This window comes from Uloborus diversus, chromosome 2, assembly GCF_026930045.1.
Source record: "Uloborus diversus isolate 005 chromosome 2, Udiv.v.3.1, whole genome shotgun sequence".
Lineage (NCBI taxonomy): Eukaryota > Metazoa > Arthropoda > Arachnida > Araneae > Uloboridae > Uloborus > Uloborus diversus.
The window spans coordinates 81511642-81533899 of NC_072732.1; the positions used below are offsets into that span (position 1 = coordinate 81511642).

At 35.9% G+C, this 22258-nt stretch overlaps 1 protein-coding gene across 1 annotated transcript in view; it reads right to left on the minus strand.

Moving 5' to 3' along the window:
• Positions 1–22258, minus strand: part of LOC129216380 (neurexin-1-like) — a 220926-nt gene that overhangs the window by 42581 nt on the left and 156087 nt on the right. Inside the window, exons 8-13 of the mRNA XM_054850595.1 lie at positions 18359–18650; positions 15782–16117; positions 11769–11986; positions 10297–10405; positions 5731–5912; positions 483–842 (exon numbers count right to left, since the gene is read on the minus strand). Of these exons, the coding sequence (XP_054706570.1) occupies positions 483–842; positions 5731–5912; positions 10297–10405; positions 11769–11986; positions 15782–16117; positions 18359–18650 (1497 nt within the window). The remainder of the gene's footprint in view (positions 1–482; positions 843–5730; positions 5913–10296; positions 10406–11768; positions 11987–15781; positions 16118–18358; positions 18651–22258) is intronic.

A 22258-nucleotide genomic window follows, 5' to 3' on the forward strand; every position in this document is an offset into this window, starting at 1 on the left:
CAAATTTCATGAAAATCGACCGAACAGCCTAGGAATTATGCTCAGCACTGACAAACAGGCACATCTAAACTTTCTGCTTTATTATTTAGTTGAGATTATAGTCATTAGACGGAACTGAGATCTATTTACGCATTAAAATAAGTGCTGAAGACTGTAGGATTCCCGGACTTATTTTAGTAGAAATTAAGCCCACACCGAGTATAAAAAAAAATACATCTACAGGGAAATTTAACGGAACAAATTTTTGTGTATAAATAAGATGCGAAAAGCCCGTTTTATTTTTTTAATCACAGAGTAAACTTATGGGCGATAAAATCTGAATATCAGAAAACAAGCGAAAATTTTATTTTTAAATTCAATCTAAAGGATTATGTAGAGTGAAATTAAAACTATACTAAAGCTATATAATAAATCAACACAAATTGCAATGAAAAGCTTTCACTATATAGTATAATATTATATGTGTATAAAAAGGAGTTTACTTTGGTGATTGTGTCGTCCACCATCAAAGTATGTTGATGTGCAGATGGCCTTCCAATTGTTACAGCATGCCATTGGTTATCATTAAGGGTGCTGCGTGTATTCGAGCGGACACCCCTTGGTCCATCGCCCAAGTTGAAGACATAATGAAGATGCCCATCGACAAGTTCCACAGCCAAGAAATCTTGTCCCTTGCCACCGTTGTACAGCAGAAGTCCATTGGGCTCCATCGTCTTAAATTGGAAATACAAGTTGAGGGTGGAGTAAGCTCGTAATTGAGGAAGGCCAAGGAAAGTAAACTTGGATTTGAACGTCACTGGATGGTGAACTATATGGTCCTTCTTCCCAAATTTTGCTGTTAGCTGTAAAGTACATGAATTTGGTGGATTTCCATGTTGTTTTTTTAAATAAAATATGGTACGATAAAAAGTAGTCGGTTGTTTCAATCATGCAAATGATACGAAAGTTGGAATGAATTGAAATACGCAGGCGAAAGAACTCAGTTTTGAAGTATGACTTAAGCCCGATCTTTTTAGCATAGCTCAGTGACAAAATGGAAGTAAAATTAAGTCATAAGCTCGTAGCACAGCTGAAGAACAACTTATTAAGCGTCTCCTGATATAGCTTACTAAAACAGTTTAGAGTATAACTTAAAAGTTTTTGGAACTTAAGATGATTTTAGCTTTAACGCTTTGTTTTGAGCCAAAAAGCTTTTCAAAGGGATCAGAAACAAAACACATTTCAGGAAATAAACTCAAAGATTCATGATAAAAGTATTTTCGCGGACTAGAAACATATTACTTCCGAGTCTATATGGTATCTTTCGTACCACTAAAGGTTCAGACATTTTAAAGCAGTGGTTCTCAAACTTTCCGGCTCTGAACCCGCCTTTGAACACTGATGTGAGGTCACGCCCCATCCCCTCCATTACCATGTATGATCAATACAAGTAGTGCAATAGAAAATCAGAGTTTGAAGTTGTTTATTAAATGATAAGTTTGTATGAAAAATTGAATATTATTACTCATAACTTAAAAATTTTAAACATATTTTTTGAGGAATCAAAAAATTAGGTATAGGTGAGGTTGGCATGTAATACACTGGTGGACAATTGCCAAGGACGGATGGTAATGTCAGCGTTAGCAGCTACAAAATAGAAGGCTAGGAATTATGGAAATTATTATAAGCTCGGGACAAAGTAAGACGTGTTGTGCGTGTGCAAGTTTTAGATTCACGACGTTGCTGGTCACGTGATAATTCTGATAAGCGATCTGAAGGATTTGGCGCGTGATGACCATTGTTGTTCATAGGTAAAGTTTGACGGGACAGAATTAATTGACGAACTTGCATTTTTCGGTATGTCTTTCCGACATCCCTCAGATGATTTTACGGGTGACCGCGGGGTTGGCAACATTGAAGAATTGCAGAAAAATCAGATGTTGCCAGGGTGTTCGACGTCAGCCACAGGGTTGTTTCGAGGGATTGGAAATAATTTCAAACAAATGCAAGGACAGATACAAGGGAAGGGCGATCGCCCCCATCGCCTTTGCTGATGTTAGAAGTAGTTTGGGCCCGGGCATTTTTCAAAATTTAAGTTTTAAAGACTTGGTTGTAGACACCTCAGGTAATGTTAGGGGTAAGAGTGGGTTCATTGACTTTCCTCTGTTAGTTTTTGGAAACTTAAGGGAAGCGGTCTTTGAAACATTTCTCCGAAAATATTACGAAATTAAATTTCTAAAACGCAATTTTAGAATACCTCCTTGGCGAAATCTCTATATTTTAGTTGTTTTAAATAAAAATTATGCTCCCCCCCCGGCAGGTGTAAATCAGTGTATGTAGTATCATGTGAGGTAAAGGGAAAAAAAAAACGATCGTCCCCTGCTTGAACAATTTCTAGATCCGTCCTTGAACAAATGGAATGTGTAGCAAATGTCACAGGGGAGGTCGTGTACGCAATACGACGTCAGCAGAAGATTGGTACAAAGGTCTAGCAGCGAAAAGGAACCAGTGCAACACAGCTGCTGAGGTAGCAAAGCAGTTTCTTGATACTACTAGCAAGCAAGTATCTCGAAAAGCAGTAGCCAGGGGTTTGCATGCAGCAAGACTATACTCCCGGCTTGTTTTATACATTCCATTGTCTACAAGTCAGTGTTTTGCTAGTTTGTAACGATGTCATCAGCATTGCAATGAAAGAGAAGTCGACTGGGCTTGTGTACTGTTATCAGGTGAAAGCAGGTTTAGTCAGTCGTCTAATTCAGGGCAACGATAACCTGGCATAAAATGGTACTACATACTAGCCGGCAAACATAAAAGAAAAGTACTATTATCCTACAAGTTATGTTATGGGGTGGGTAGGATTAGGATCAATGGCCGTGCGTCGCTCATGTGCTTCTAAACAAGACTGTTACGGCTAGCGACACATTAAATGTTGTTCTGTTGCCTCATGTTCACGTGTTCCGTTGTGCTGTGGGCGATAAATTCGCTTTCATGGATGGCGACGCAACATGTCATCTAACAATCCCCGTGGCGCAAGGACACCCTTATCCGTGACTGACAGAAGAATGGGATAAACTACCCCAACAGCTGTTGGATAATATTGTGTAAAGCGTCTCATATGACGTGTGGAAGCTTACTTCGCTCTTCATGGTAGCCATATCCCATATTGACATCTTAGGCCGGAACGCCAGGGGACGGTAATTACATTTTTTCATCTTTACGTATTCAACCCCAAACGACCGTTTTCTCCTCTGAACACTTTTCAACTCCTTCTGGGTTTCAGAACATAATAAATTATCGTCATTACAATGTTCTAAAGTTCTGGCATTAGTTTATTTCACTTGGCATCGAATTACACTTACTTTTTTACGCGCTACTTAGCCGTTGAGATCTGTCCTTAACTATTGTCCACCAGTGTAATAGTCACCTTCTCTTCATTAATGGGAGGGCTGCCGTTGTTTGTCATTGACAAGTTCTTGAACATTTGGTTGTAACCATCTAAGGTTTCTATCAATGTTCAGACTTTCTCGATAGTTTGACTTCATACGCATATGCTAATCCTGAAAATCCAAATTCAGAGAGATATGTGGATGGAAACTGTTATAAAAATCTCAAGAAAAAAAGGAATATTACCGAAAATATTTACATGTCGTCATAAAATTAAGCAAAATTGCTTTACTTTTTACTTTAATATTTTCAAGCATTCACGGGTTGAAATTCCTCTACACCCTCTAGGTTGAAAAGCCCTGTTTTAAAGAATGTAATAATATACAGGGTGTTCCGTTTTAACCTGCAAGGCCTTTATTTTCGCAACCATTAGTCCCGAGATGTATACTTCCAACTGCAAAAATGTTCCAAAATCAGACGTGGAGTTAAGATAATGAAAGTTTGAAGTGAAAATAAAAATAAGTCAAAAATACGAAATGTAACTTTTTATACGGTCCCCAGGTCCCCTAAGTTATATCTAGGGAAATATTCTCCATTGAAAACTATTACTGACACAAAAAACTTGACATTTGTGCAACCAAAATTCAAGGAGATATTCCATTTTAATGTTTTAAGGGACCATAAAAAAGGTGAAATAGGAACTTATCGCCCTTTCAGAGGAATGACAGGTTGTCAAAGTAAAAAAGAAAAAAATATACTTTAATATAAGAAAGAATTTATATTTTTCATTGCAATGCAAAAATAAATGTAAATGTTATGCCGTGATACGCAAAAACACGCCACTAAACCTCGAATACAGTGAAATCTGAGTATAACTATACTATCTATAACGATAACCTGTCTATAACAATACTTTTTTTTTTGGCCCAAGCAAAATATCAGCATGAGTAATCAAACTGTCTATAACGATAACCTGTCTATTACGATATTTTTTAGGTCCCAACAGTTTCGTTGTAGACAACTTTTACAACTGTAGAGTTTGTACAGTTGTAAAAGTAATTTACAACTGTACAAACTCTGTTTACTGTAATTTACTGTAATTTGATTTAACTTTACTGTAATTTGATTTAACTTTACTGGTTTTACTGTAATTTGAAAAACCCCACTCTATGCACACACATAATTTTAAACAATTGCTAACCACTATATTTCCCCCTAAAAGGTGTTATTGACGGCGAGTGTAAAGTGGTTTAAGTTTCAAAACGCTGCGTTCCATGTCTCGGTGAATATTGGTCGTACTAATTTCAAACTTTTGTGTCATTTATTTTTCAATGGAGAATATTTCCCTAAATATAACCTAGAGGATCTGAAACCCGCATAAAAAGTTAAATTTTGTATTTTTTGACTCATTTTTATTTTTGCTTTAAACTTTCAATACCTTAACCCTGCATCTGATTTTGAACATTTTTGCAACTGGAAGTATGTATCTAGGACTAACGGTTGAGAAAATAAAGGTCTTGTAGGTTAAAACGGAACACCTGCATATCCCTGAGATGGAACAGAGCGTGCAATGCTACTGCGTGGTGGTGACTTATTCCATTTCCTCTCAGAAGAGCGAGCTCCAGTGAGAGTACTACTTGATTTAAGACAGAAAGAAGCGGTTTCTGTAGAAACCCGAGCACCACGAAGGCGGTATTCATCTGGATCTATAACAGGAGTCGAGCAAGCCTTGATCCAGCATTTACAGACCTATTGATTTGCGGAATCATAATGGAAACTTATGGGTTGAAGAACTAAGTTCCCACAATATTTTAACGCACATCAGTCATCATTAGCGTACACCGAAGGTCTTCCACCAGTCAGTATCGAACCTGCGACACTTCGGCTTCGAGTCCAGTGCCAAAGTGATTGAGTTTCCTCGGTCCTCACACTGTATAAAATATTTTAAGCACAGTTTAGTAAGTCAAATGTAGCATTTAATTCCACGGTGATTGTAAAAATGTAGAAATAATGTTGTTGCTTATGAATATGAACAATATATATTGTTCTTCAATATTACGTAAAACAACCCGAGATGAGTTTTATCTTAGGTCTGGATCTTTGACTAATTCATGATTAATATGTTAAATGATTTCGTGACACACAACCATGCTCACAATTTAACAACATTTCACAACTCATGGAAATTTGCTTTAGTGCGAGTAATTAAAAGAAAGAAAAGAAGAGAGAAATATTGAGACTAAGAAACTAGTTTTTGACATACATCCAAATAAACTATCATACCGCAATCAACTGTTTGTTTGAACAGGAAACGAAAATGACTTGTCACTTTGCACAATATAAAATATATTTGCTTATCGTTCTTACTTTGAAGTGTGCAATTTGACCACTGTGGACCATATCTAGGTAGTGCTTCCTGTTAAAAACCAGGTGTTGTAAATGTCCCACGAAATTGGACATCTCTTGAATTGGCTTCAAATGCTCTGGATGTACAGACCCTATATGCAGCAGTTGCACATCTAAAGTTAATGAGTCCACTTCTCCTAGATCTAAAAAACAAATACAAAACTGTTAATGAGCGATTAAAGAAAGCAAGAAAGTGCCGTACCTGCAGTTCAGAAAATTCATTCCCTTAAACGGTTCGGAACTACTTTTCAATAAACTTCAACTTTGTGGGAACATTTTAAGTTCAAGCACATTTTTTTTTCAAAATGCAAGCGTACAAAAGTAAGGGAAACAAATTATTCGAATTAAATTACAGCAAAAAATTTCCACATTATCAAATTTCGAATTGTATTAGGTTACAAAATAATAAGTAAGAAATCTATGTATATAAAAATGGATGAATGTTTGTGGGTATGTGTGTATGTTCCTTATACAAATCTACAGTTTTCGTCGGATTTCATCCAACTTTGGCACAAAGGTAAATTGTTGCTCAGGAATTCATATAGGCGGATTTTTGGAAATTTAAAAAGACCCAAAGATGTCTAATTTTTGAGTCATAAAATTGCTCTTTTCTGAATGAACGAACTTTTGTATAGTTATGAATTTAGTCTAAATGAAAAGCCCGTAAAAAACTACTCTAGATGAATTTTCTTCAAAGTTTAACTGTAATCGTTATATTCGTGAAGCTTGGTTGAAAGCAAATGAAAATGGTTAGCAGCATATAACCACCAGGAGATATCTTAAATGCAATCAACACAAAAAGTATCCTCATCAATGGCCGTTAATGTCGATTAGCGATAAGCGTAGAGCATGTTTGGCAAGAAAGCCGAATGAAAATGACACGCTGTCTTGCAGTAGTTCTTAAATTACGCTCTGCAAAAACACAGGGATGCGTTGAAATCACCGTCGGTCCTTCGTCAATTTGCTTGCGCATTTCGCGAACAAGTTTTCAAGTACTAATACCGTAACAATAAACGAAATTTTGATCTGTATTTTCTACATAAACAGCACAGAAAATACCAAAATTAGATAGGTAGTAAAAATGCATTCATTATCGAAGTGCAATCTTCAACAGTTTTAGCATTAGAATACTAAACTTATATTAAAACAACATTCTTACAACGGAAAATTAATTTAATATTGTATTATCCTTAAACAAATCAATATGTATATGTTATTTATACTATTCCATGATTTACCGAATTCGGTTCACCTAACTTTAACAGAAATCGCTCCAGGTTATCAAAGATCAGGGGTAAAAATACTAATATGGCTAATGAATTGCAAAATGATCAATTTTGTGCATGATAGCGTGGATTGAATTTATCTTTCAAGGGGGTGGGGGGCGTTGTCACGGGGTTCATTACATGTACATAAACTACCATACTAGGATTGCTAATGTGTGGTAAAATCAAAGGTTGTGCACCTTAGACCTGCAAATCCACACGGAAATTTTATACGGCGGAATTCATATAGTTTTTGGAAGGGTAAAAGTTTAAAGTTTAAAAAAAAGCACAAAGAAATATTAATTTAAATTTAAACTTTTAAAATGCATAAAATGTCTCCATATTTTATGTAATCAAATTTCTTGATCGTTTAAAATTTTATATTACTTAAAGCTCGAAGCAATAGTACACCTGATGGAGCATCTTCGCTAACTAGCAATAATTTTAAACCAGTTAGCGGGTATGAGACAACTTTTGACACGAAGAGATTGCTACTGAAAAGGGAATGATGAAATACTACGCCACATTATAAAATTTTTTTCTTTTTAGTCTTCATTGTGAAATTAGTTTAGCAAAGCTCCTTTCCCGGTTACAATACTTTCAGTTCGATAACTTTTATTGTAAACAATCGAAAAATATTGGAAGTTTGTAACTACCACTAAGTAATTCAACTGTCATTTAAAAAATGCTGTAAGATAAAAATGGTTACGTATCAGTGTAATAGAAACAACTCTGTTCACAATGGAGGAATAAGGTGAAGCAATTTGTATCACACGTTAATCGCAATACATCATTCTTTAAACATCAGGAAATTAAAATCTCCAGTAAGACTTAAGTTCTTTATCACGATCAATAAGTCAGAAGGGCAGGCGATTAAATACTTTAAATGCATGTGAAATTTACCTATTTCTCATATAGATAGCTTTATGTTGCATGATTAAGGTTGGGTTCACTCAAAAATGTATTTCATTTCGCTGCTGGAAGTTGAAGACTAAGAATTGTATTTAGGAACAAGATTTGAGCTAAATTTACGAATTAGAAAATTTTGAATAATTTATCTTTTCAGTATTTGGATAACCTTTCTAAACGTGGAAATACATTTCCTTCGTTTTGAAGTTGCGGATTAGTGGAACAGAATTGTGCAACAAGCTTTTGTAAAACATAAAGAAAATAATTGTCTATTATACAGTTGTAAGTATAAACAAGACGGTGTTTTTTCTTTCTTTTAATTTCATGACTTGCAAATAATTTAAAGTAAAAAAAAAAAAAAAAAAAAAATGACGCAGATAGTGACCAAAATGTGCACGCCTGTTTCTTACGCCTGTTTCTTTTTATATAAGGCAGTTCAATTGACGGGTTTTACATAGTTCGTTTCATAAGTTCGCGTCCACGTACTCCATTTTTAATGCTTTATGTGACTTAAAATAATAACTGTAAATATTTATAGGGCAACTGCTCTTCAGTGGAACCATTCCTACCCCTCATGACGACAGTGCCTCTGCAAACTAAAATTTCGATATTCTCAAAGGAATACTCTAGAGCAGCAAACTTAAATAAGTGCTCTTACTACCTGCATCAGTTGGAGTTATCATGTACAAAATTTAAGGCAAAAGTGTGAGGTTTTAAAAATTTGAAATAAAATTTTAATCTAGACAAATTTTAAATCGTTGCAAGACACCAATATTAATGTCTAACTATCATTTTTACCTACGAAAATAAAAATTTGACATAAATATAAGGAAATAAAATGTGGCTGACGTACGTCTTTTTATGCAACTTACACTTATCTAATTTTACTCCATGACATGCCACTAAATCGCCATGGAAAGGGCAAATAGACACATTTTGTGAAGTTATTTATACTAATTGAACGTTTTCTACGGAATGTGCTTGCATGCATGAACACTTACAAAAACTTATAAAATGAGTCTACCTAACACGTGAAACCTCGAAAGTAAAAACACCGCCAGAAAATCCGTAAAACAATGTTAACGGCTATTAATAACAATCACTGAATTAATTATTTTCTGTACAGTGGACTATCTGTTTAGCTTTTGGGCCATTGAGGATGATTTTCATATCTGAAAATATTGTAACGGTGTCATATTTTGCATATATTTGCAATCGATAAAAGCCATTGAATTTTACTCACGGCTCTTTCTAGGAAGACATTAAATGATTTTTTTTTCCAGAATAAAATATATGAAGAGTACTATAGCCATGACTATAGCATGCTTTAATGTCTTGGGGTAAACAAAATCTTCAAAGGCAGCACTACGGTTTTCGTATTCGAAGCATCACGTAAAAGGTTGTCCCACAAGATGTGCAAAAGACAATCATTTGTCTTTGCATTAAAACATTGGATGTACCGCCCGTCTGATTCAACCGCAGACAATGTGCCCGTAGACATGACAGAACCCCGATAATATGCCTCATGCTTTTTCCTTTTTACTTGATGCTATTTTTTTTGCGAATGCTCGACTTTCTGTGCTATTTACAGTCTTTTGAAGATTTGAGCCTAGAGAGTGATGTGGATGCAGTTTTTTCTGTCATTTAGATAGAATTCCTCTATTTAATTATCTAAAAGATATGTTGCATTGAGAAGCACCCGGGCAACGCCGGGTAGTAAGCTAGTGGATAATGAAAAAGAATAAAGTAACACAGTGCCGGGGAAGATAAAGAGTAGTATCTGCAAAAATGAGTTTTTGAGATATTTTGAGAAATGCGTTTTGGATTCTTGGGAAGTGTTGGAATATGACGGTTTTTCCTGCTTTATTTTCAGCAGAAATGAAACAAGTAAACTTTTACAATAAAGTTGAAGTTGCAGTAGAAGATTGAAAAAAATGTATTTCTTCACGCTAAATTAGTTTTATAATCTAAGTAGTGTTTATAAAGTAAAAAAAAATACAAAATTACAGTAGTCAGAAAATTAAACTAATTAAAAAGTGGGAGCATTCATTATTATTATCGTGTGAACTATATCTTACGTTTTAATGCACTAATTTCTATTGATTGATTATTAATTATATGTTTCAAAAGTAAGAAAATTTTAAATCTGATCTTTAGTGAGAACTTTTTGTCTGGTTAATTCATTCTTAAAAATAGTTTTAAGAATTTAAGAAATAGTTTATTCTTAAAAATAGTTCAAAAAGTTTCCGTATTGAACTTGTTACTTATTAGTATCAAAATTAATTTGTTTGACTCAACCGTATTATACTGATACATGCAAAAAAAAGGCAAATATGGAAAGGTAAATATTGACCATAGCTCTTGGAATCCGAGTCCAGGTGGACGTCCATTTTGTGTCCTCTCCGACGGAGATGTACAGTGTGCCAGGTGTCGTCGTTCAAGTTTTGTCCTAAATCAATAACCTAGGGAAGAAAGATTTAGAAAATGAATTGCTGTTTTTTCAAGTTTTAAAACTAATGCGTATGAAGCATTGTATTTCATGATTTCATTGACTTAATTTTATGGCCCCACATGGGAGGAGGTAGAGCTTCTACTTACGCTACAGTTCAGTAATTCAGTTGGGCTCGAGATGAAAGAAAAAATAATTGAATTTATCTTTATATCCCCATTGACAATGACCCATTGATGGTTTTTTACAGTCATAAGCCCAATGCCTCTTTTAGCTCATTCTGTTTAAACTTGTGCATTTTACCATGTCATCATTTAAAAAAAGTTTACATAATTCAAAGTTATATCTCTGCATTCAGATTCCATTATTAAACACATAATCCAAAGATGGTTCTAAATATCGCATCTAAATATTTCAATCTCACTCTCTTTTCAAGAAATTCTTAAACTTCCTTCTTTGCCCACTGTCAATTACCACACTTCAGAAAAATGGTTTGGCGAGTCATCATTGGTTTTATGACAATTTTGTGCTGCAGGACTTAAATTTCTCTTTTTATAAGGAGAGATTTAATTGAGATCCTTTAATCCATAGAAAATGATTGATAGCTATACTGATTCTTCCCTTTATTTCAGGGTCAACAAGTCTTCACGCCCAAAACATGACGGATATGCAAAATACAACCTCTGACAATAAGGTTCGGTGAATATTCCTGTAACATTGACATAGATGAAATATTTACGAAAGTTACGACTGTCCTTCCAAATAGTCACCTCCCATAACTATGCACCGCAGAGATCTGTTATATGTGTTTTGGAAACTTTTCAAGAAGCCAACTTTTGATATCGAGTTCAGAAGCCTCGTTACGTTTCGGTGGATGCCAGGAATATCACCAAATCTCTTTCTTTTCAAAGCGAGTTTGAATTGTGGAAATCGGAAGAATTCTGGAGGATTTAATTTGGCGAGAATGGTGGGTGTTCAATTTGCAATACCCTCTTTTTGCCGGGAACTGTTTATACAGACTTTAAATTGATCTTTTGTTCATTCATTTTCTTGTTCTCAGTTAAGAACCAACGCATTAAACAAGTACTTTGTAAAACAAATCTTCCACGGAACACAAATGACGCTCAACTGAACAACGATCAGGTGGTCAATACCTTCCGCTACTCAGCTTCAGTGTTTTGTTTTTCCCCAGTGTTACCAGTTCGAACATTCTGACTTCATTCACTGAACTCGATTGTCAGGGGTTGCGCATGGGTATCGGGAAAAAGAGATGTCTTCTAAATTTACCCGAAATTGAAAAACTTAACTTGAGTTCATGTAAAACGTTAAAGTATCTAAAGGAAAAGAAGAAAGAGAGAAAAAAAAAAGATAAACACCTTGTTTTTATTGCCAAGGTTGATGATGATTCTCAATTTCCCTCCTTCTAGTCCAAGAGCTAAAAATGTGGAAGATTTGTCAGAGGTAGTGGCCATCAGTAGACCTCCTGGTCTTGGTGTCCGAAATCGCAGTTGTACGTCCTCCGCCTGCGTTCTCGATCCTTCGCTGATTTCGATCTTCAGATACTGACCCCCGTCGAAACTCAGTTCGCTGGCATCTGATAGAAGATTATGCGACAAAATAGCTAATTAATCGACTAAATTCGATTTGTTTCATACAATTCATATAAGATTTTGCTATGAGGTTCTATAAACTTTTTTATAAGCTAATTAAAATAAGTAACCATAAAGTATATACTGATTTTGGTGAACAAGCGTATGATATTTTTAGATATTTTGATAAGAAAACTATTTGGTTTAAAACATTTTATTTATTTTTTATAATAATACTAAAAATATTTTAAATATTGCATATGTTTCGTAAAAGCTTTAAGAGTGTAAGCAATAACTTCAATAAATGAATCTCACACTTTTTCTTCAGCACTTTTCGATTAAAAGTAATGTTGCCCTTCTCATATTCAAGGGCTATATTTAATTACAGTTCTATTTTGAAACAGCCCCAATACTAATAATATTAAAATACTGACTGAATATAATCCAACGTAGTCATAGTTTACAGGAAGTCGCAGGATTTGTTTTACGTAAGGAAAGGAAAAAAGCGTAGACAGTTCAAATTTTTTTAATAGTTTTTGAAATATGTTACTTATTATACTAAATGCGTTTGTACGATTTTCTGAAAGCAAGTTAAATTCCTATTTTGTTCTCCCCTGCTCTGTCACAAATTAAGTCCTATTTCAGCAGCATCTCTTAGCAAAGAGGAGGAGTTAATGGACATAATTGCTATATTTAACTCAGAAATTTGAATGCAATCTTAACGGATTGTATCTTAATTTCAAATGTGCTTTTCATCACATATTTATATGCATGATTTTCTGAAAATTTATTAAGAAAACACTTTGAAGTTCAGAAAATTTTGATGTGTCATCTATATATATATAAATGGAGTTTGGTAAATTTGTTCCCTAAGATCTCAGAAACTATCCGACAGATTTGGCTGAAACTTTCACCGTTTGTTCCTTTTGGTACTGGTGAGGTTTGTAGACCAGTTCAAAAAAAATCCGATTGATAGTTCCTTTTTTATCCTAATTTTTCCAAATTTTCGCATAAATGCCCCAGAATGACGGTGAAAAAATACGTGCACATATTAAAATTATGTGTCCATTGAAAGCGCTTATTTTTCTACTGAAGATGGCATCTGTTAGAAAGTTCTAAGGTGTATGAAAAACGAGTTATGAGCTTTTTTTGTTCCATGTTCGAAGGCTTTCCTCAACCCAATTCATTATTTAGTGTTTTAACTCAACTCCCAGTTCATAGTTAGAATTGTTGAATGTTTTTGTGTTTTGTCTGACTGTTTGAGGCTTTTCTCAAGTCAAATCTTAAAGTAACGTTTTTTTCCCAAGATTGGCTAATAATAACTAGATTTGGTTGATTATATTCCATTTAAACGGAACTTTAGTGTAATTAATGGGGTGTTTTAATCATTTGTGCTGATTGGTTTTTTAATGATTATCCAATCCAACAGCAGAAACCTCGCCAAAATTTATGCAGAAAATTTCAGTAGCGGATGAATTTGGCAGTTTTTTCAACTGTCACGGTTTTTGAAGTCAAAGACTACGTAATAATGTTTGTCAGATTTCACACCATGTAAACAAAATATCGTCAATCAAAGAATCTTTAAAAACTTTTTTTACTGTAAAATAATCCAGGAACTAAATTAGGCAAATCCATAAACAGCGCAAAAACTTCCATTAATGTGACTTTGCACAAATTCAAACCATCGCCAAATTTTACTACTTATTTTGGAAACATTTCGGATGAAATTGTTTAGCGCCATTTTATGGTGACCGAAAAGTATCTTAGCATATGGCGACAATATCTCTTTAACAAAAGTTAGTAACACACCGTTTTACAAAGTAAGAAAAGGGAGCATTATCCAAGGTATCCCACAACGATTCCCGCAAATTCGGTAACATTTTAAATGGCACCAAGAACCCACAATAATTGAAATTTTTCAAAATAACTAAAGCAAGTTTAAGGGGGATCACGGGCGCGCGGCTACATTTTTTTAAACAGTTCGTTCTTCAATAGACATACAGAGAAGGTAAGATTCCATGTAAGAAAAAAATAAGTATTAACTGATAAATCTTTTTAAACATGTGAAGTTTAATTTCATATTTCGGAAATTCTTCAAATTTGTATACGCTTAAATTTCGTGTTTTCGTTTCTAAATGAATACTATTTTGCTCTTTTTACTTACTTTTACTTTAGTTTTATGAGTAAGGAAGAAGCTAGATTTTAAATCATGTCAAAAAGGTGTGTTTTAAGTTCTTTCACTTAAAACAGAAAACAAATGCAAGTAACGATTGTTTCGCATAATTATTGCTAACCCAGGCAACGCCGGGTATTTTTGATAGTGAAAATATAAAAGGTTTATAACCTCAGCTCCTCCTAGTTAAGATTATGGATTCGCAGCTGGTTACAGTCAAATGTGAATTTCGTCGATTGTCTCATAATTGAAGGGAAAAATTGGGGGACGTAGAAAATATCTAAAGGGATAAAAATCATATTGGAACGCATAATTCGAAACATTGGGAATGACTAGCATAAACGGCGCTGTTAATAAATTAGCTGCAAGGGGATTTCTAGAATCCATTTTTGTTTTGGAAAAATTGCAAGTATTTGCTGTTACATCGTACAAGTGGAGCACTATTTACTATTTTTATAAATAAGGTTCAGCAAGTGCTTCCCCAATTTATTGTTCTGACGCTTTCAGATCTTTCTTTTCCACTATCAGTCTCCCATGATGCTCCTAGCCATTGGTCCCAAAACAATTTTGAGTTTTTTAGAGTGATCTAACTCTGCATAAAGTTTGTATCTCTTTTCATGAGATATCTTAAAATCGTTATGATAATTTGGTAATTTACTCGTCCACGTAATTATAATTTCCTCCGTAAAATGTTCTTAAAATTAGAACATAAAAATAAATAAAAGCGAATTTTCAAAAAATCGCTTCTAGGTGCACACCCCATGCTACAAACTAATTTTGTGTCAAATTTTATGAAAATCGGCGGAATGGTTTAGGCGCTGCGCGCGTCACAGAGATCCAGACAGAGAGAGATCAAGATATTCAGACAGTGAGACTTTGAGAGAGATCCCGATATCCATCAGATAGTGAGATTTTGAGCTTCATTATTACTAACTAGTGGTACCCGCACGGCTTTGCCAGTAATAGAAAAATTAAAAGGTCTTTTGGTTCGCCTGCATATTTACGTTATACGTTACTGTTATTACGTTACTGTTATAATGTATGGTGAATTTTCTCGCCAATTGGCTTGTACTTATGTTACGGTTTCACGTTATGATAATTTCGTATCTCGCCAATTGGCTTGTGCCCATGTTACGGTTCCACGTTATGATAATTTCGTAATTTACTCGTCCATCTTATGATAGTTTTGTTCTTAAAATTGGAATAAAAAAAGAACCGCATCGAATTTTCGAAAAATCGTTTCGAGGTGCACACCCCCATGCTACAAACTAACTTGGTGCCAAATTTCATGAAAATCGACCGAACGGGTTAGGCACTATGCGCGTCAAGGAGATCCACACATCCTACAGACATCCAGACATCCTCCGGACATCCAGACAGAGAGACTTTCAGCTTTATTATTGGTAAAGAGAAAGAAGATAAATATATTTTCTTTTTGAATTAAAATATCGTTACTGGTCCTTAAATCTCAATTATATTTAACTTTTTAGCAGGATAGCACCGCGGATCCGCGTACCACAGTTTGGGAAAGTCGATTTTGCCCACGTGAATGGTAGAACACGACATCAGTGTAAGTTCGGCCAAATTGTTCAGGACATTAAAATAAAGTGAAGGAAAATGTTTCTACCTTTTGCGCATACAGGTCCTGTGAACCCTGTACGTGTACAGTCGCAAATAAATCTGTTCCATCCCTCAGAGCATATGCCGCCGTTCAAGCAAGGATTGGAGTCGCATTGAGAAGGACTCGTGTGGCAAGAAGGTCGCAGGCTGCCAGAGTCCTGCTCGCGAGCTTGCGCGGACAAATCCACGGTTCGTCCGTCCACCACCAGCTGGCGCAGGCAGCCAACGTAGCCGTAGTTCAGCTTAGCTGTCCACACTTCGGGGGGTACGCCCGGGCCCTGGTCTGAAGGCGGGAGGCCTCCGACGAACAGGGGCCCCTCCAGGTCCAGTTGGCTGGCAGGCCCTATTTTTAGAAAAAAATTAGGTCATCAGGAAAGGATATTTAAATTGATCTGTAGTAACTTTGACTTGTTAAAAAAATGCATAGAAATTATTAAGCGAACAGATAAGTTCATTATTTTGAGACCAGAAAGAAGAAAAAAACACTTTCTCACTACAAGCATCATTTACTCTATCCTGTATAGTGTATAACCCACTACAAGAAACTAAAAGCACTTCACTTTGAAAATGATGGCATGAAAATGGTTGTATCTGGTAACCAGGAAAGCGAGTTCCGATTAGTAACAAAGAAAAAGTAAACAATCATTTGGGACTAACCTTTATTAAATACATCACAAAGGTCAGACTATTTTTTTTTTGACATAGGTCCCAACCACCCTTGTTTAATCGTTTTTCTTATCGTGGCTTGAATGTTTGCTTGCCCTTGTTGAAGCTCGATGTCGCCTGTGATTGCCACAATTAGGTGACGACAGATCTGACCTCGTTATTGCTCAGGAATTGTTTGCAAGAAAGGACTTCATGTGTTTAAGAAGATGAAAGCAACTTGGCGTAGAACACGGGCCGTAAAGATTGCTGGATCAATACTTGCTCTCTCAGGACATCCCGTCTCACCATAAAACCATTCATATCATTGCGTCCACAGACTACTTCTTCAGACCATGGATAAGAAGTGATCAAATTTTTTTTCTCGAAAACGAGACGGCCATTTCCCAATTTTAGGCAATTACATGTCTATTTAAAAAAGATATTTTTTTTCAGTTTGCGCTTATTAGAGAAAATAACAGAAATTTAATACTTGAAAAAGAAGATGTGCAGCATTGTAAATTTGTCTGTTCAACTCTTAATGCACACGAACTTGTTTAGAAACAATTGTGCTACATTTGATGTTCAAATGGTTCGAGAACATTTGGTTTGATTGATTGAACATTGATTTTAAATAAGAATGCAATTCTTGCTTTTACAATCCACATCGCGTTGAGAACTGTGATTTTCAACTGTTCTTTTTCGCCATCTCACAAGTTATTCACAAGCAAAAATGCCCATTCTGCCGAGCCATTAGTCTCGAGTGAACATGAAACTCATGTATGTAAGTTCGCATGATTTAAGCTATTCGTAATTCCAATAAACTATAGGGGGTGCTGCAGTGACTGTCCAATGGCGGAAGAAAAAGGTAAAACAAACAACTGCCGTAACTTATAACTTGTTTTGAAGATTAATGAATGACAGTAATTCATCATAATTCGTACATTCGTCATCATAGAAACAAACAACTGCCGTAACTTATAACTTGTTTTGAAGATTAATGAATGACAGTAATTCATCATAGTGATTGTAGGGAGCTTTCTTTTCCATTGTTCTGAAATTACATTACACCATAAACTGTCTGAAGCCTGTAATTTACCCCAAAGGAAACACGTGGAAAGAAATGTTTTACCTCTTTTGGTAGTATTGTAAATCACAGCAAGGTAGCGTATTCGAGCTCTGGAGTTGCGAATAACATGTTATGGTAATGTTCAACATGCAGGGAAAAATTTTATTGTGACAAGACTTAACTCGATCAGGCGACTTGACAGTTTTACTGGCAAGACTCATTTTAGGAAAACGAAGGAACCAAAACAATTCGCAACTCCAATAAACTATAGGGAGCGCTGCAACCACTGTCTAATGGACTTTCTGTTGAAACACATTCCCAATGATCTTTTCTGTCTCTTCAGAAAACGGAACAATTCAGCGTCCCGCAGCTATGTGCGGGGAAAATGGGACAAGCTTCCTGAAAACGGGACTGTTTCGAAAACTTTATGAATTTGTCTTTAGATTTCACAAGTTTTGGTTGCGAAGAGCGTTGAAAAAACGGAATTGTATTTCACATGCAGCGGAATTGTTAAGTGTTTTAATCACTTAAAATGTACACTAAACAAGCCGAGCAGAAGTTAGCGATCTGAAAGTACCTTTCTTCGCTTATTGATGACTCAGCTGAAAGAACGCATGTCTTTGAATTAAATAGCGCAATTATTTCTCAGCGAAAGTGGAAAACGGAACTTACATTTTTGATTACCTAGTCTAACATCTAGTTCAACGATCAATTGCAGAAATTTTGATGAAAACACCCTTTTTGTTTGCTTAAAAACAAGAAATCTGTGTTTCGTGCAATTGTCAATGCTTGAATTTAATTTAGCACATTTGTTTTCAATCATTTATTAAGAAAATGATGCAGTTTGGCTGTGTTCAAAGAAAGGCAACTCACCTGGGGTAGTGAAATCGTAGGCTGCCTCGTCCACGGCGATTCTGCCCTGTCTGCCTTCGCGGCGCAGCGTGACGGAGTGCCAGGCGCCGTCATCGCAGCGACGCGCCGAGGCCCGGACCTTGGCTGCGCCGGAGCCTAGTCCCAGGGTGAGGTGCACATGCCCGTCCAGCAGTTCTATAGCGAACACGTCACCGCCCTGCCCGCCGTTGTAGAGAAGAAGGCCCGTGGCTTCGTTGGTCCGGAAGCGGAAGGCCACGCTTCCGGTCTGACTCCCCGACCAGCTCGACAGAGCCTGAAACCCAGAAAGGAAGGCAAATCAGAATCGTAATTGCTGGTGGTGCTTTTGTAATGACAAGATCTTATTGAAATATAGCAAATACCAATACACACTCTATTTAAAAAATTTACAAACCAAGAAGAAGCTGTTTGATTCAGGCAAAAACTGGTGGAAACGAAGAAGATATAGTTAGGGCAAAGTTAGCTTGGAAACATTGTTAAAAGTCTCTTCACACCAATATGTAAGCTGCCAAGTTAGATTTCTCTCAACTAGTATGCATCGAAAGGCAAACGATTTCAATTATAACAGATTTATTTAGTACAGTGTTTGGACGTTACGAAGGGAGGAAATCCGTAGACGTTCACTCTTTTCTGGCCCAGATGTAAGCTGCTATTCTATGTGTCACGGACTAATAATGCTTTGGAACCTACTTCAGATCTTTCAGACTAATGTTCGGAATTCTTTGACAAATTGCTCTCAAACGTCGGGATGAATCATCAACATTTCGGAATGGTTACGATTACCTTCCAATGATGCACCTCTCTGGAGGAGATATCAGGTGACCCAGGTGTCTTGTTAAAAGGCAAGATTGATGACAATCCTCAGCAACAATGCCACGAGCGAGTGGACATTATCTTATCTATACGTCAGGGGTGCCGCAATAAAGGCGGAGACTCACCGGTTGCAGAATTTCGTCTACTTTCGTTGTGCTGTAAGTTTGTCAGTAATGACTAGTAAAGGGATCCGATCATTTATCAAAGGAGAGGGTACCACAAATCATAACCTCTTTTTGTGAGCCTGCGTGGCGTGCGATAATAAAGCAGTATGCCTGCCATCTCATAGACGTCAGCTGTTGTCGTCAAAACCGAGTTGGAAGCGGCTCTCGTCACTAAGACTACTCCTGCGCGTCTCCTGGTAGCGTAGTTTCAAGTTAATGGAGACAGGAAATATTGTAATAAAAGATTTGACAGAGCATAGATGTGAGAGGCAAGTGGCACCACAGTCGGTGCAGCCGTAAAATGTCTCTTTATCAGTCGTCTGTTGATTGTTATTTGGGCACGAGTGTTAGTCTAAAGGTTGGATGGTCGATAACGATGGATCTGGAGCTGTGAAAGCTGTTTTGACCATTGCTCTGTGTTCCGTTCTGTTGTGGCTCTAGGTCGACAGCTGCAGTTCCGACTATGATATATTTCATTGCTGATCTTTTATTTGCCAGCAACGTCTGATGGCTGTGGCATGGATGTCGAACAATTGTTCAATTCCAGAAACCATTCTCTTTCAATCCAATATCGTATGACCCTCGTTCAAATTCTAAGGTATTTTTACAATGGGTAAGAATCTTTACGTGAGCCATTTTTATGTAGATATTGATATCTTCAGTCGCAATGGAACGGAAAGATTGATTGTTACATTGCGCAGTTCCGAATCTTCTTTTGCTTCAGCTATTCTGTCACTGGACTCTGATTAATGATTGTACAATTTATCATTTACATATTCGGGCAAGCTGTCTTTGCAAGCGAAATTTTCAGGTTTTATCTAGAAAACTCAAACAGTCAAACCTCGTTACCGCAATACCCGGATTTCGCGACACTCCGGATGCCACGTCCCTTTTTCAAAGTCCTGAATATATGGCATATGATCTTAATGTTAAGTTGCATCTGATATTAGTAGTGTTTTTTGTGAAACTCCGGTTATCGCGACACTGCAGGTTGCTTAGGATAGAATTTTTCTTCATATTTAAAATATTTTCAGTGAAACAATTAAAACATCTTGAAAAGTTAATTGTACGAGTTTCTGACAAGCAGTAAGAGAATTGTGTTTTCATAGCCCATGCATGCCACGTCGAGAATGGTAGGACGTGTGCGTAGGATCAGAAAGCGAGAGATTTTTACCTTTGACATGAGGGACAAAAGAAAAGAATGTATGGCAGATGGATTTTAAAACTGGACAAAGGAAGTACTAGGAAGGAGAAGAGAAAGATCAAAGTTCAGTTGCAGTAGGTCATTGCAAGCGTCTTCCATAAGATCATGAGAGAAAGAGATAAGAACCCCTTATTAGATTGACAAGGAACGCACAACTTTAAAGTTTTTATAAGAATTAAAAAGCGTTTTTCAGTGTTTGAAAGGTGGGGATTAATGGTCAGAATCTAATCAGGTTGTGGTCCAAAGTAACTAGTTCTTCAATAGGTTTCTTTCTCAATGATATCTACAGGAAACCCTTTTTTTTTTCATTTAAAAATCAACTTTGCATGCAGTAAGATTGTTAAAAGTACTATTAAAAAAGTAAGCACAACCTTTTGGAAAGTATTTAGAATAAAATTAAAAAAAAAAAAAGGCAGAACTTTTTTTTTATGACTATTGCCTTCTTCATCAATAATTCAAACCTACATTAATTGGATCTGATTTATAACATCAAATTATTAATTACTTTATTAACTCTGTAATTTTAATACAAACTAGAACTTAATCATAATTTTGTAAACTGTTCCAGTTAGGATGTCCCTCCGGCTATGATGGCACTTTGCAGACAGCCCCTAAAGGACGGGATAACGAACTTCGGCAGAAATTTTATATGTCTTTTGCCACGAGATTCATCTTATCTGAGGGTGGAAAAGTTTGAGCATTTCTAATGCTATTAAATATTGAAACTTGAATCCGTAACCCATGCGGTAAAAGGTTTTTTGCTATCAATTAGTATACGCGACCACCTTTGCTTAAGGTGAAACTGAAAGCTATTTTCCCATTTCTTACTTTCAAGCATTAAATGAATCATAAACTGAATTTTAGCTTTCACACATTGTGTATTGTACATAATTTCTGCTCGGTCACTAAATAATTCAGCGCCTTAAAATTCCTTAAAATTTTCGGCCATTGCAAGCGAATGTTCAATTAAGTTGTTGAGTCAGACAATTCTGTATGGTAGAAATTCCCTTTTATGAATTTAGAACTGAATTATTCATTCATTTCTTCTTGACATTTTGCTTCCAAATATAAGTTTTGACGACGAGTTATTAAACTTTCACTTCATTTATCCTTCGTAATAATTCCTCAGTAACGACCCTGCCACACCCATGTATCTCAGTTGAAGTAACGCGTAAGAATTTTCTTATTTTGAACATTGACCAGGAACTTTTATAATGATCTAAACATTTTTGTAAAAAAAATTTCATGCCTCAAATGGTATGGTCATTTCTCCAATTTACTTGCTGGTTAATGTAAAAGTTTGGTCATGGTGCAGGAAAGTTTCAATGAAAATATGTCGAACTGAAAGGTAATGCAATGAACTTAAAAGCTTCCCTTTCTAAAGTTGATTTAGTTACATCAGTGGCGCACACAGGAATTTCTAAGAAGGGGAGGGGGTGCAGGATCTAAGGTCTATCTTTCTCATAACATACTCCGATCCACATACAAACATATTCTTTTCCTTTTATCAACTGCCGGGAACAAAAAACATTAAAAAAAATATATTGAATAATTACTTTGCATCAGTTAATAAAATTAATTTATGAAAAACAAATACTTAATTAAAGTACCAAAAAGCACAAGAATGAATGTATTTATTTTTCTCATACTTTAAATAAAAACAGCGAAGCGAAATCATCATTATGGAACATTTTGTGTTCA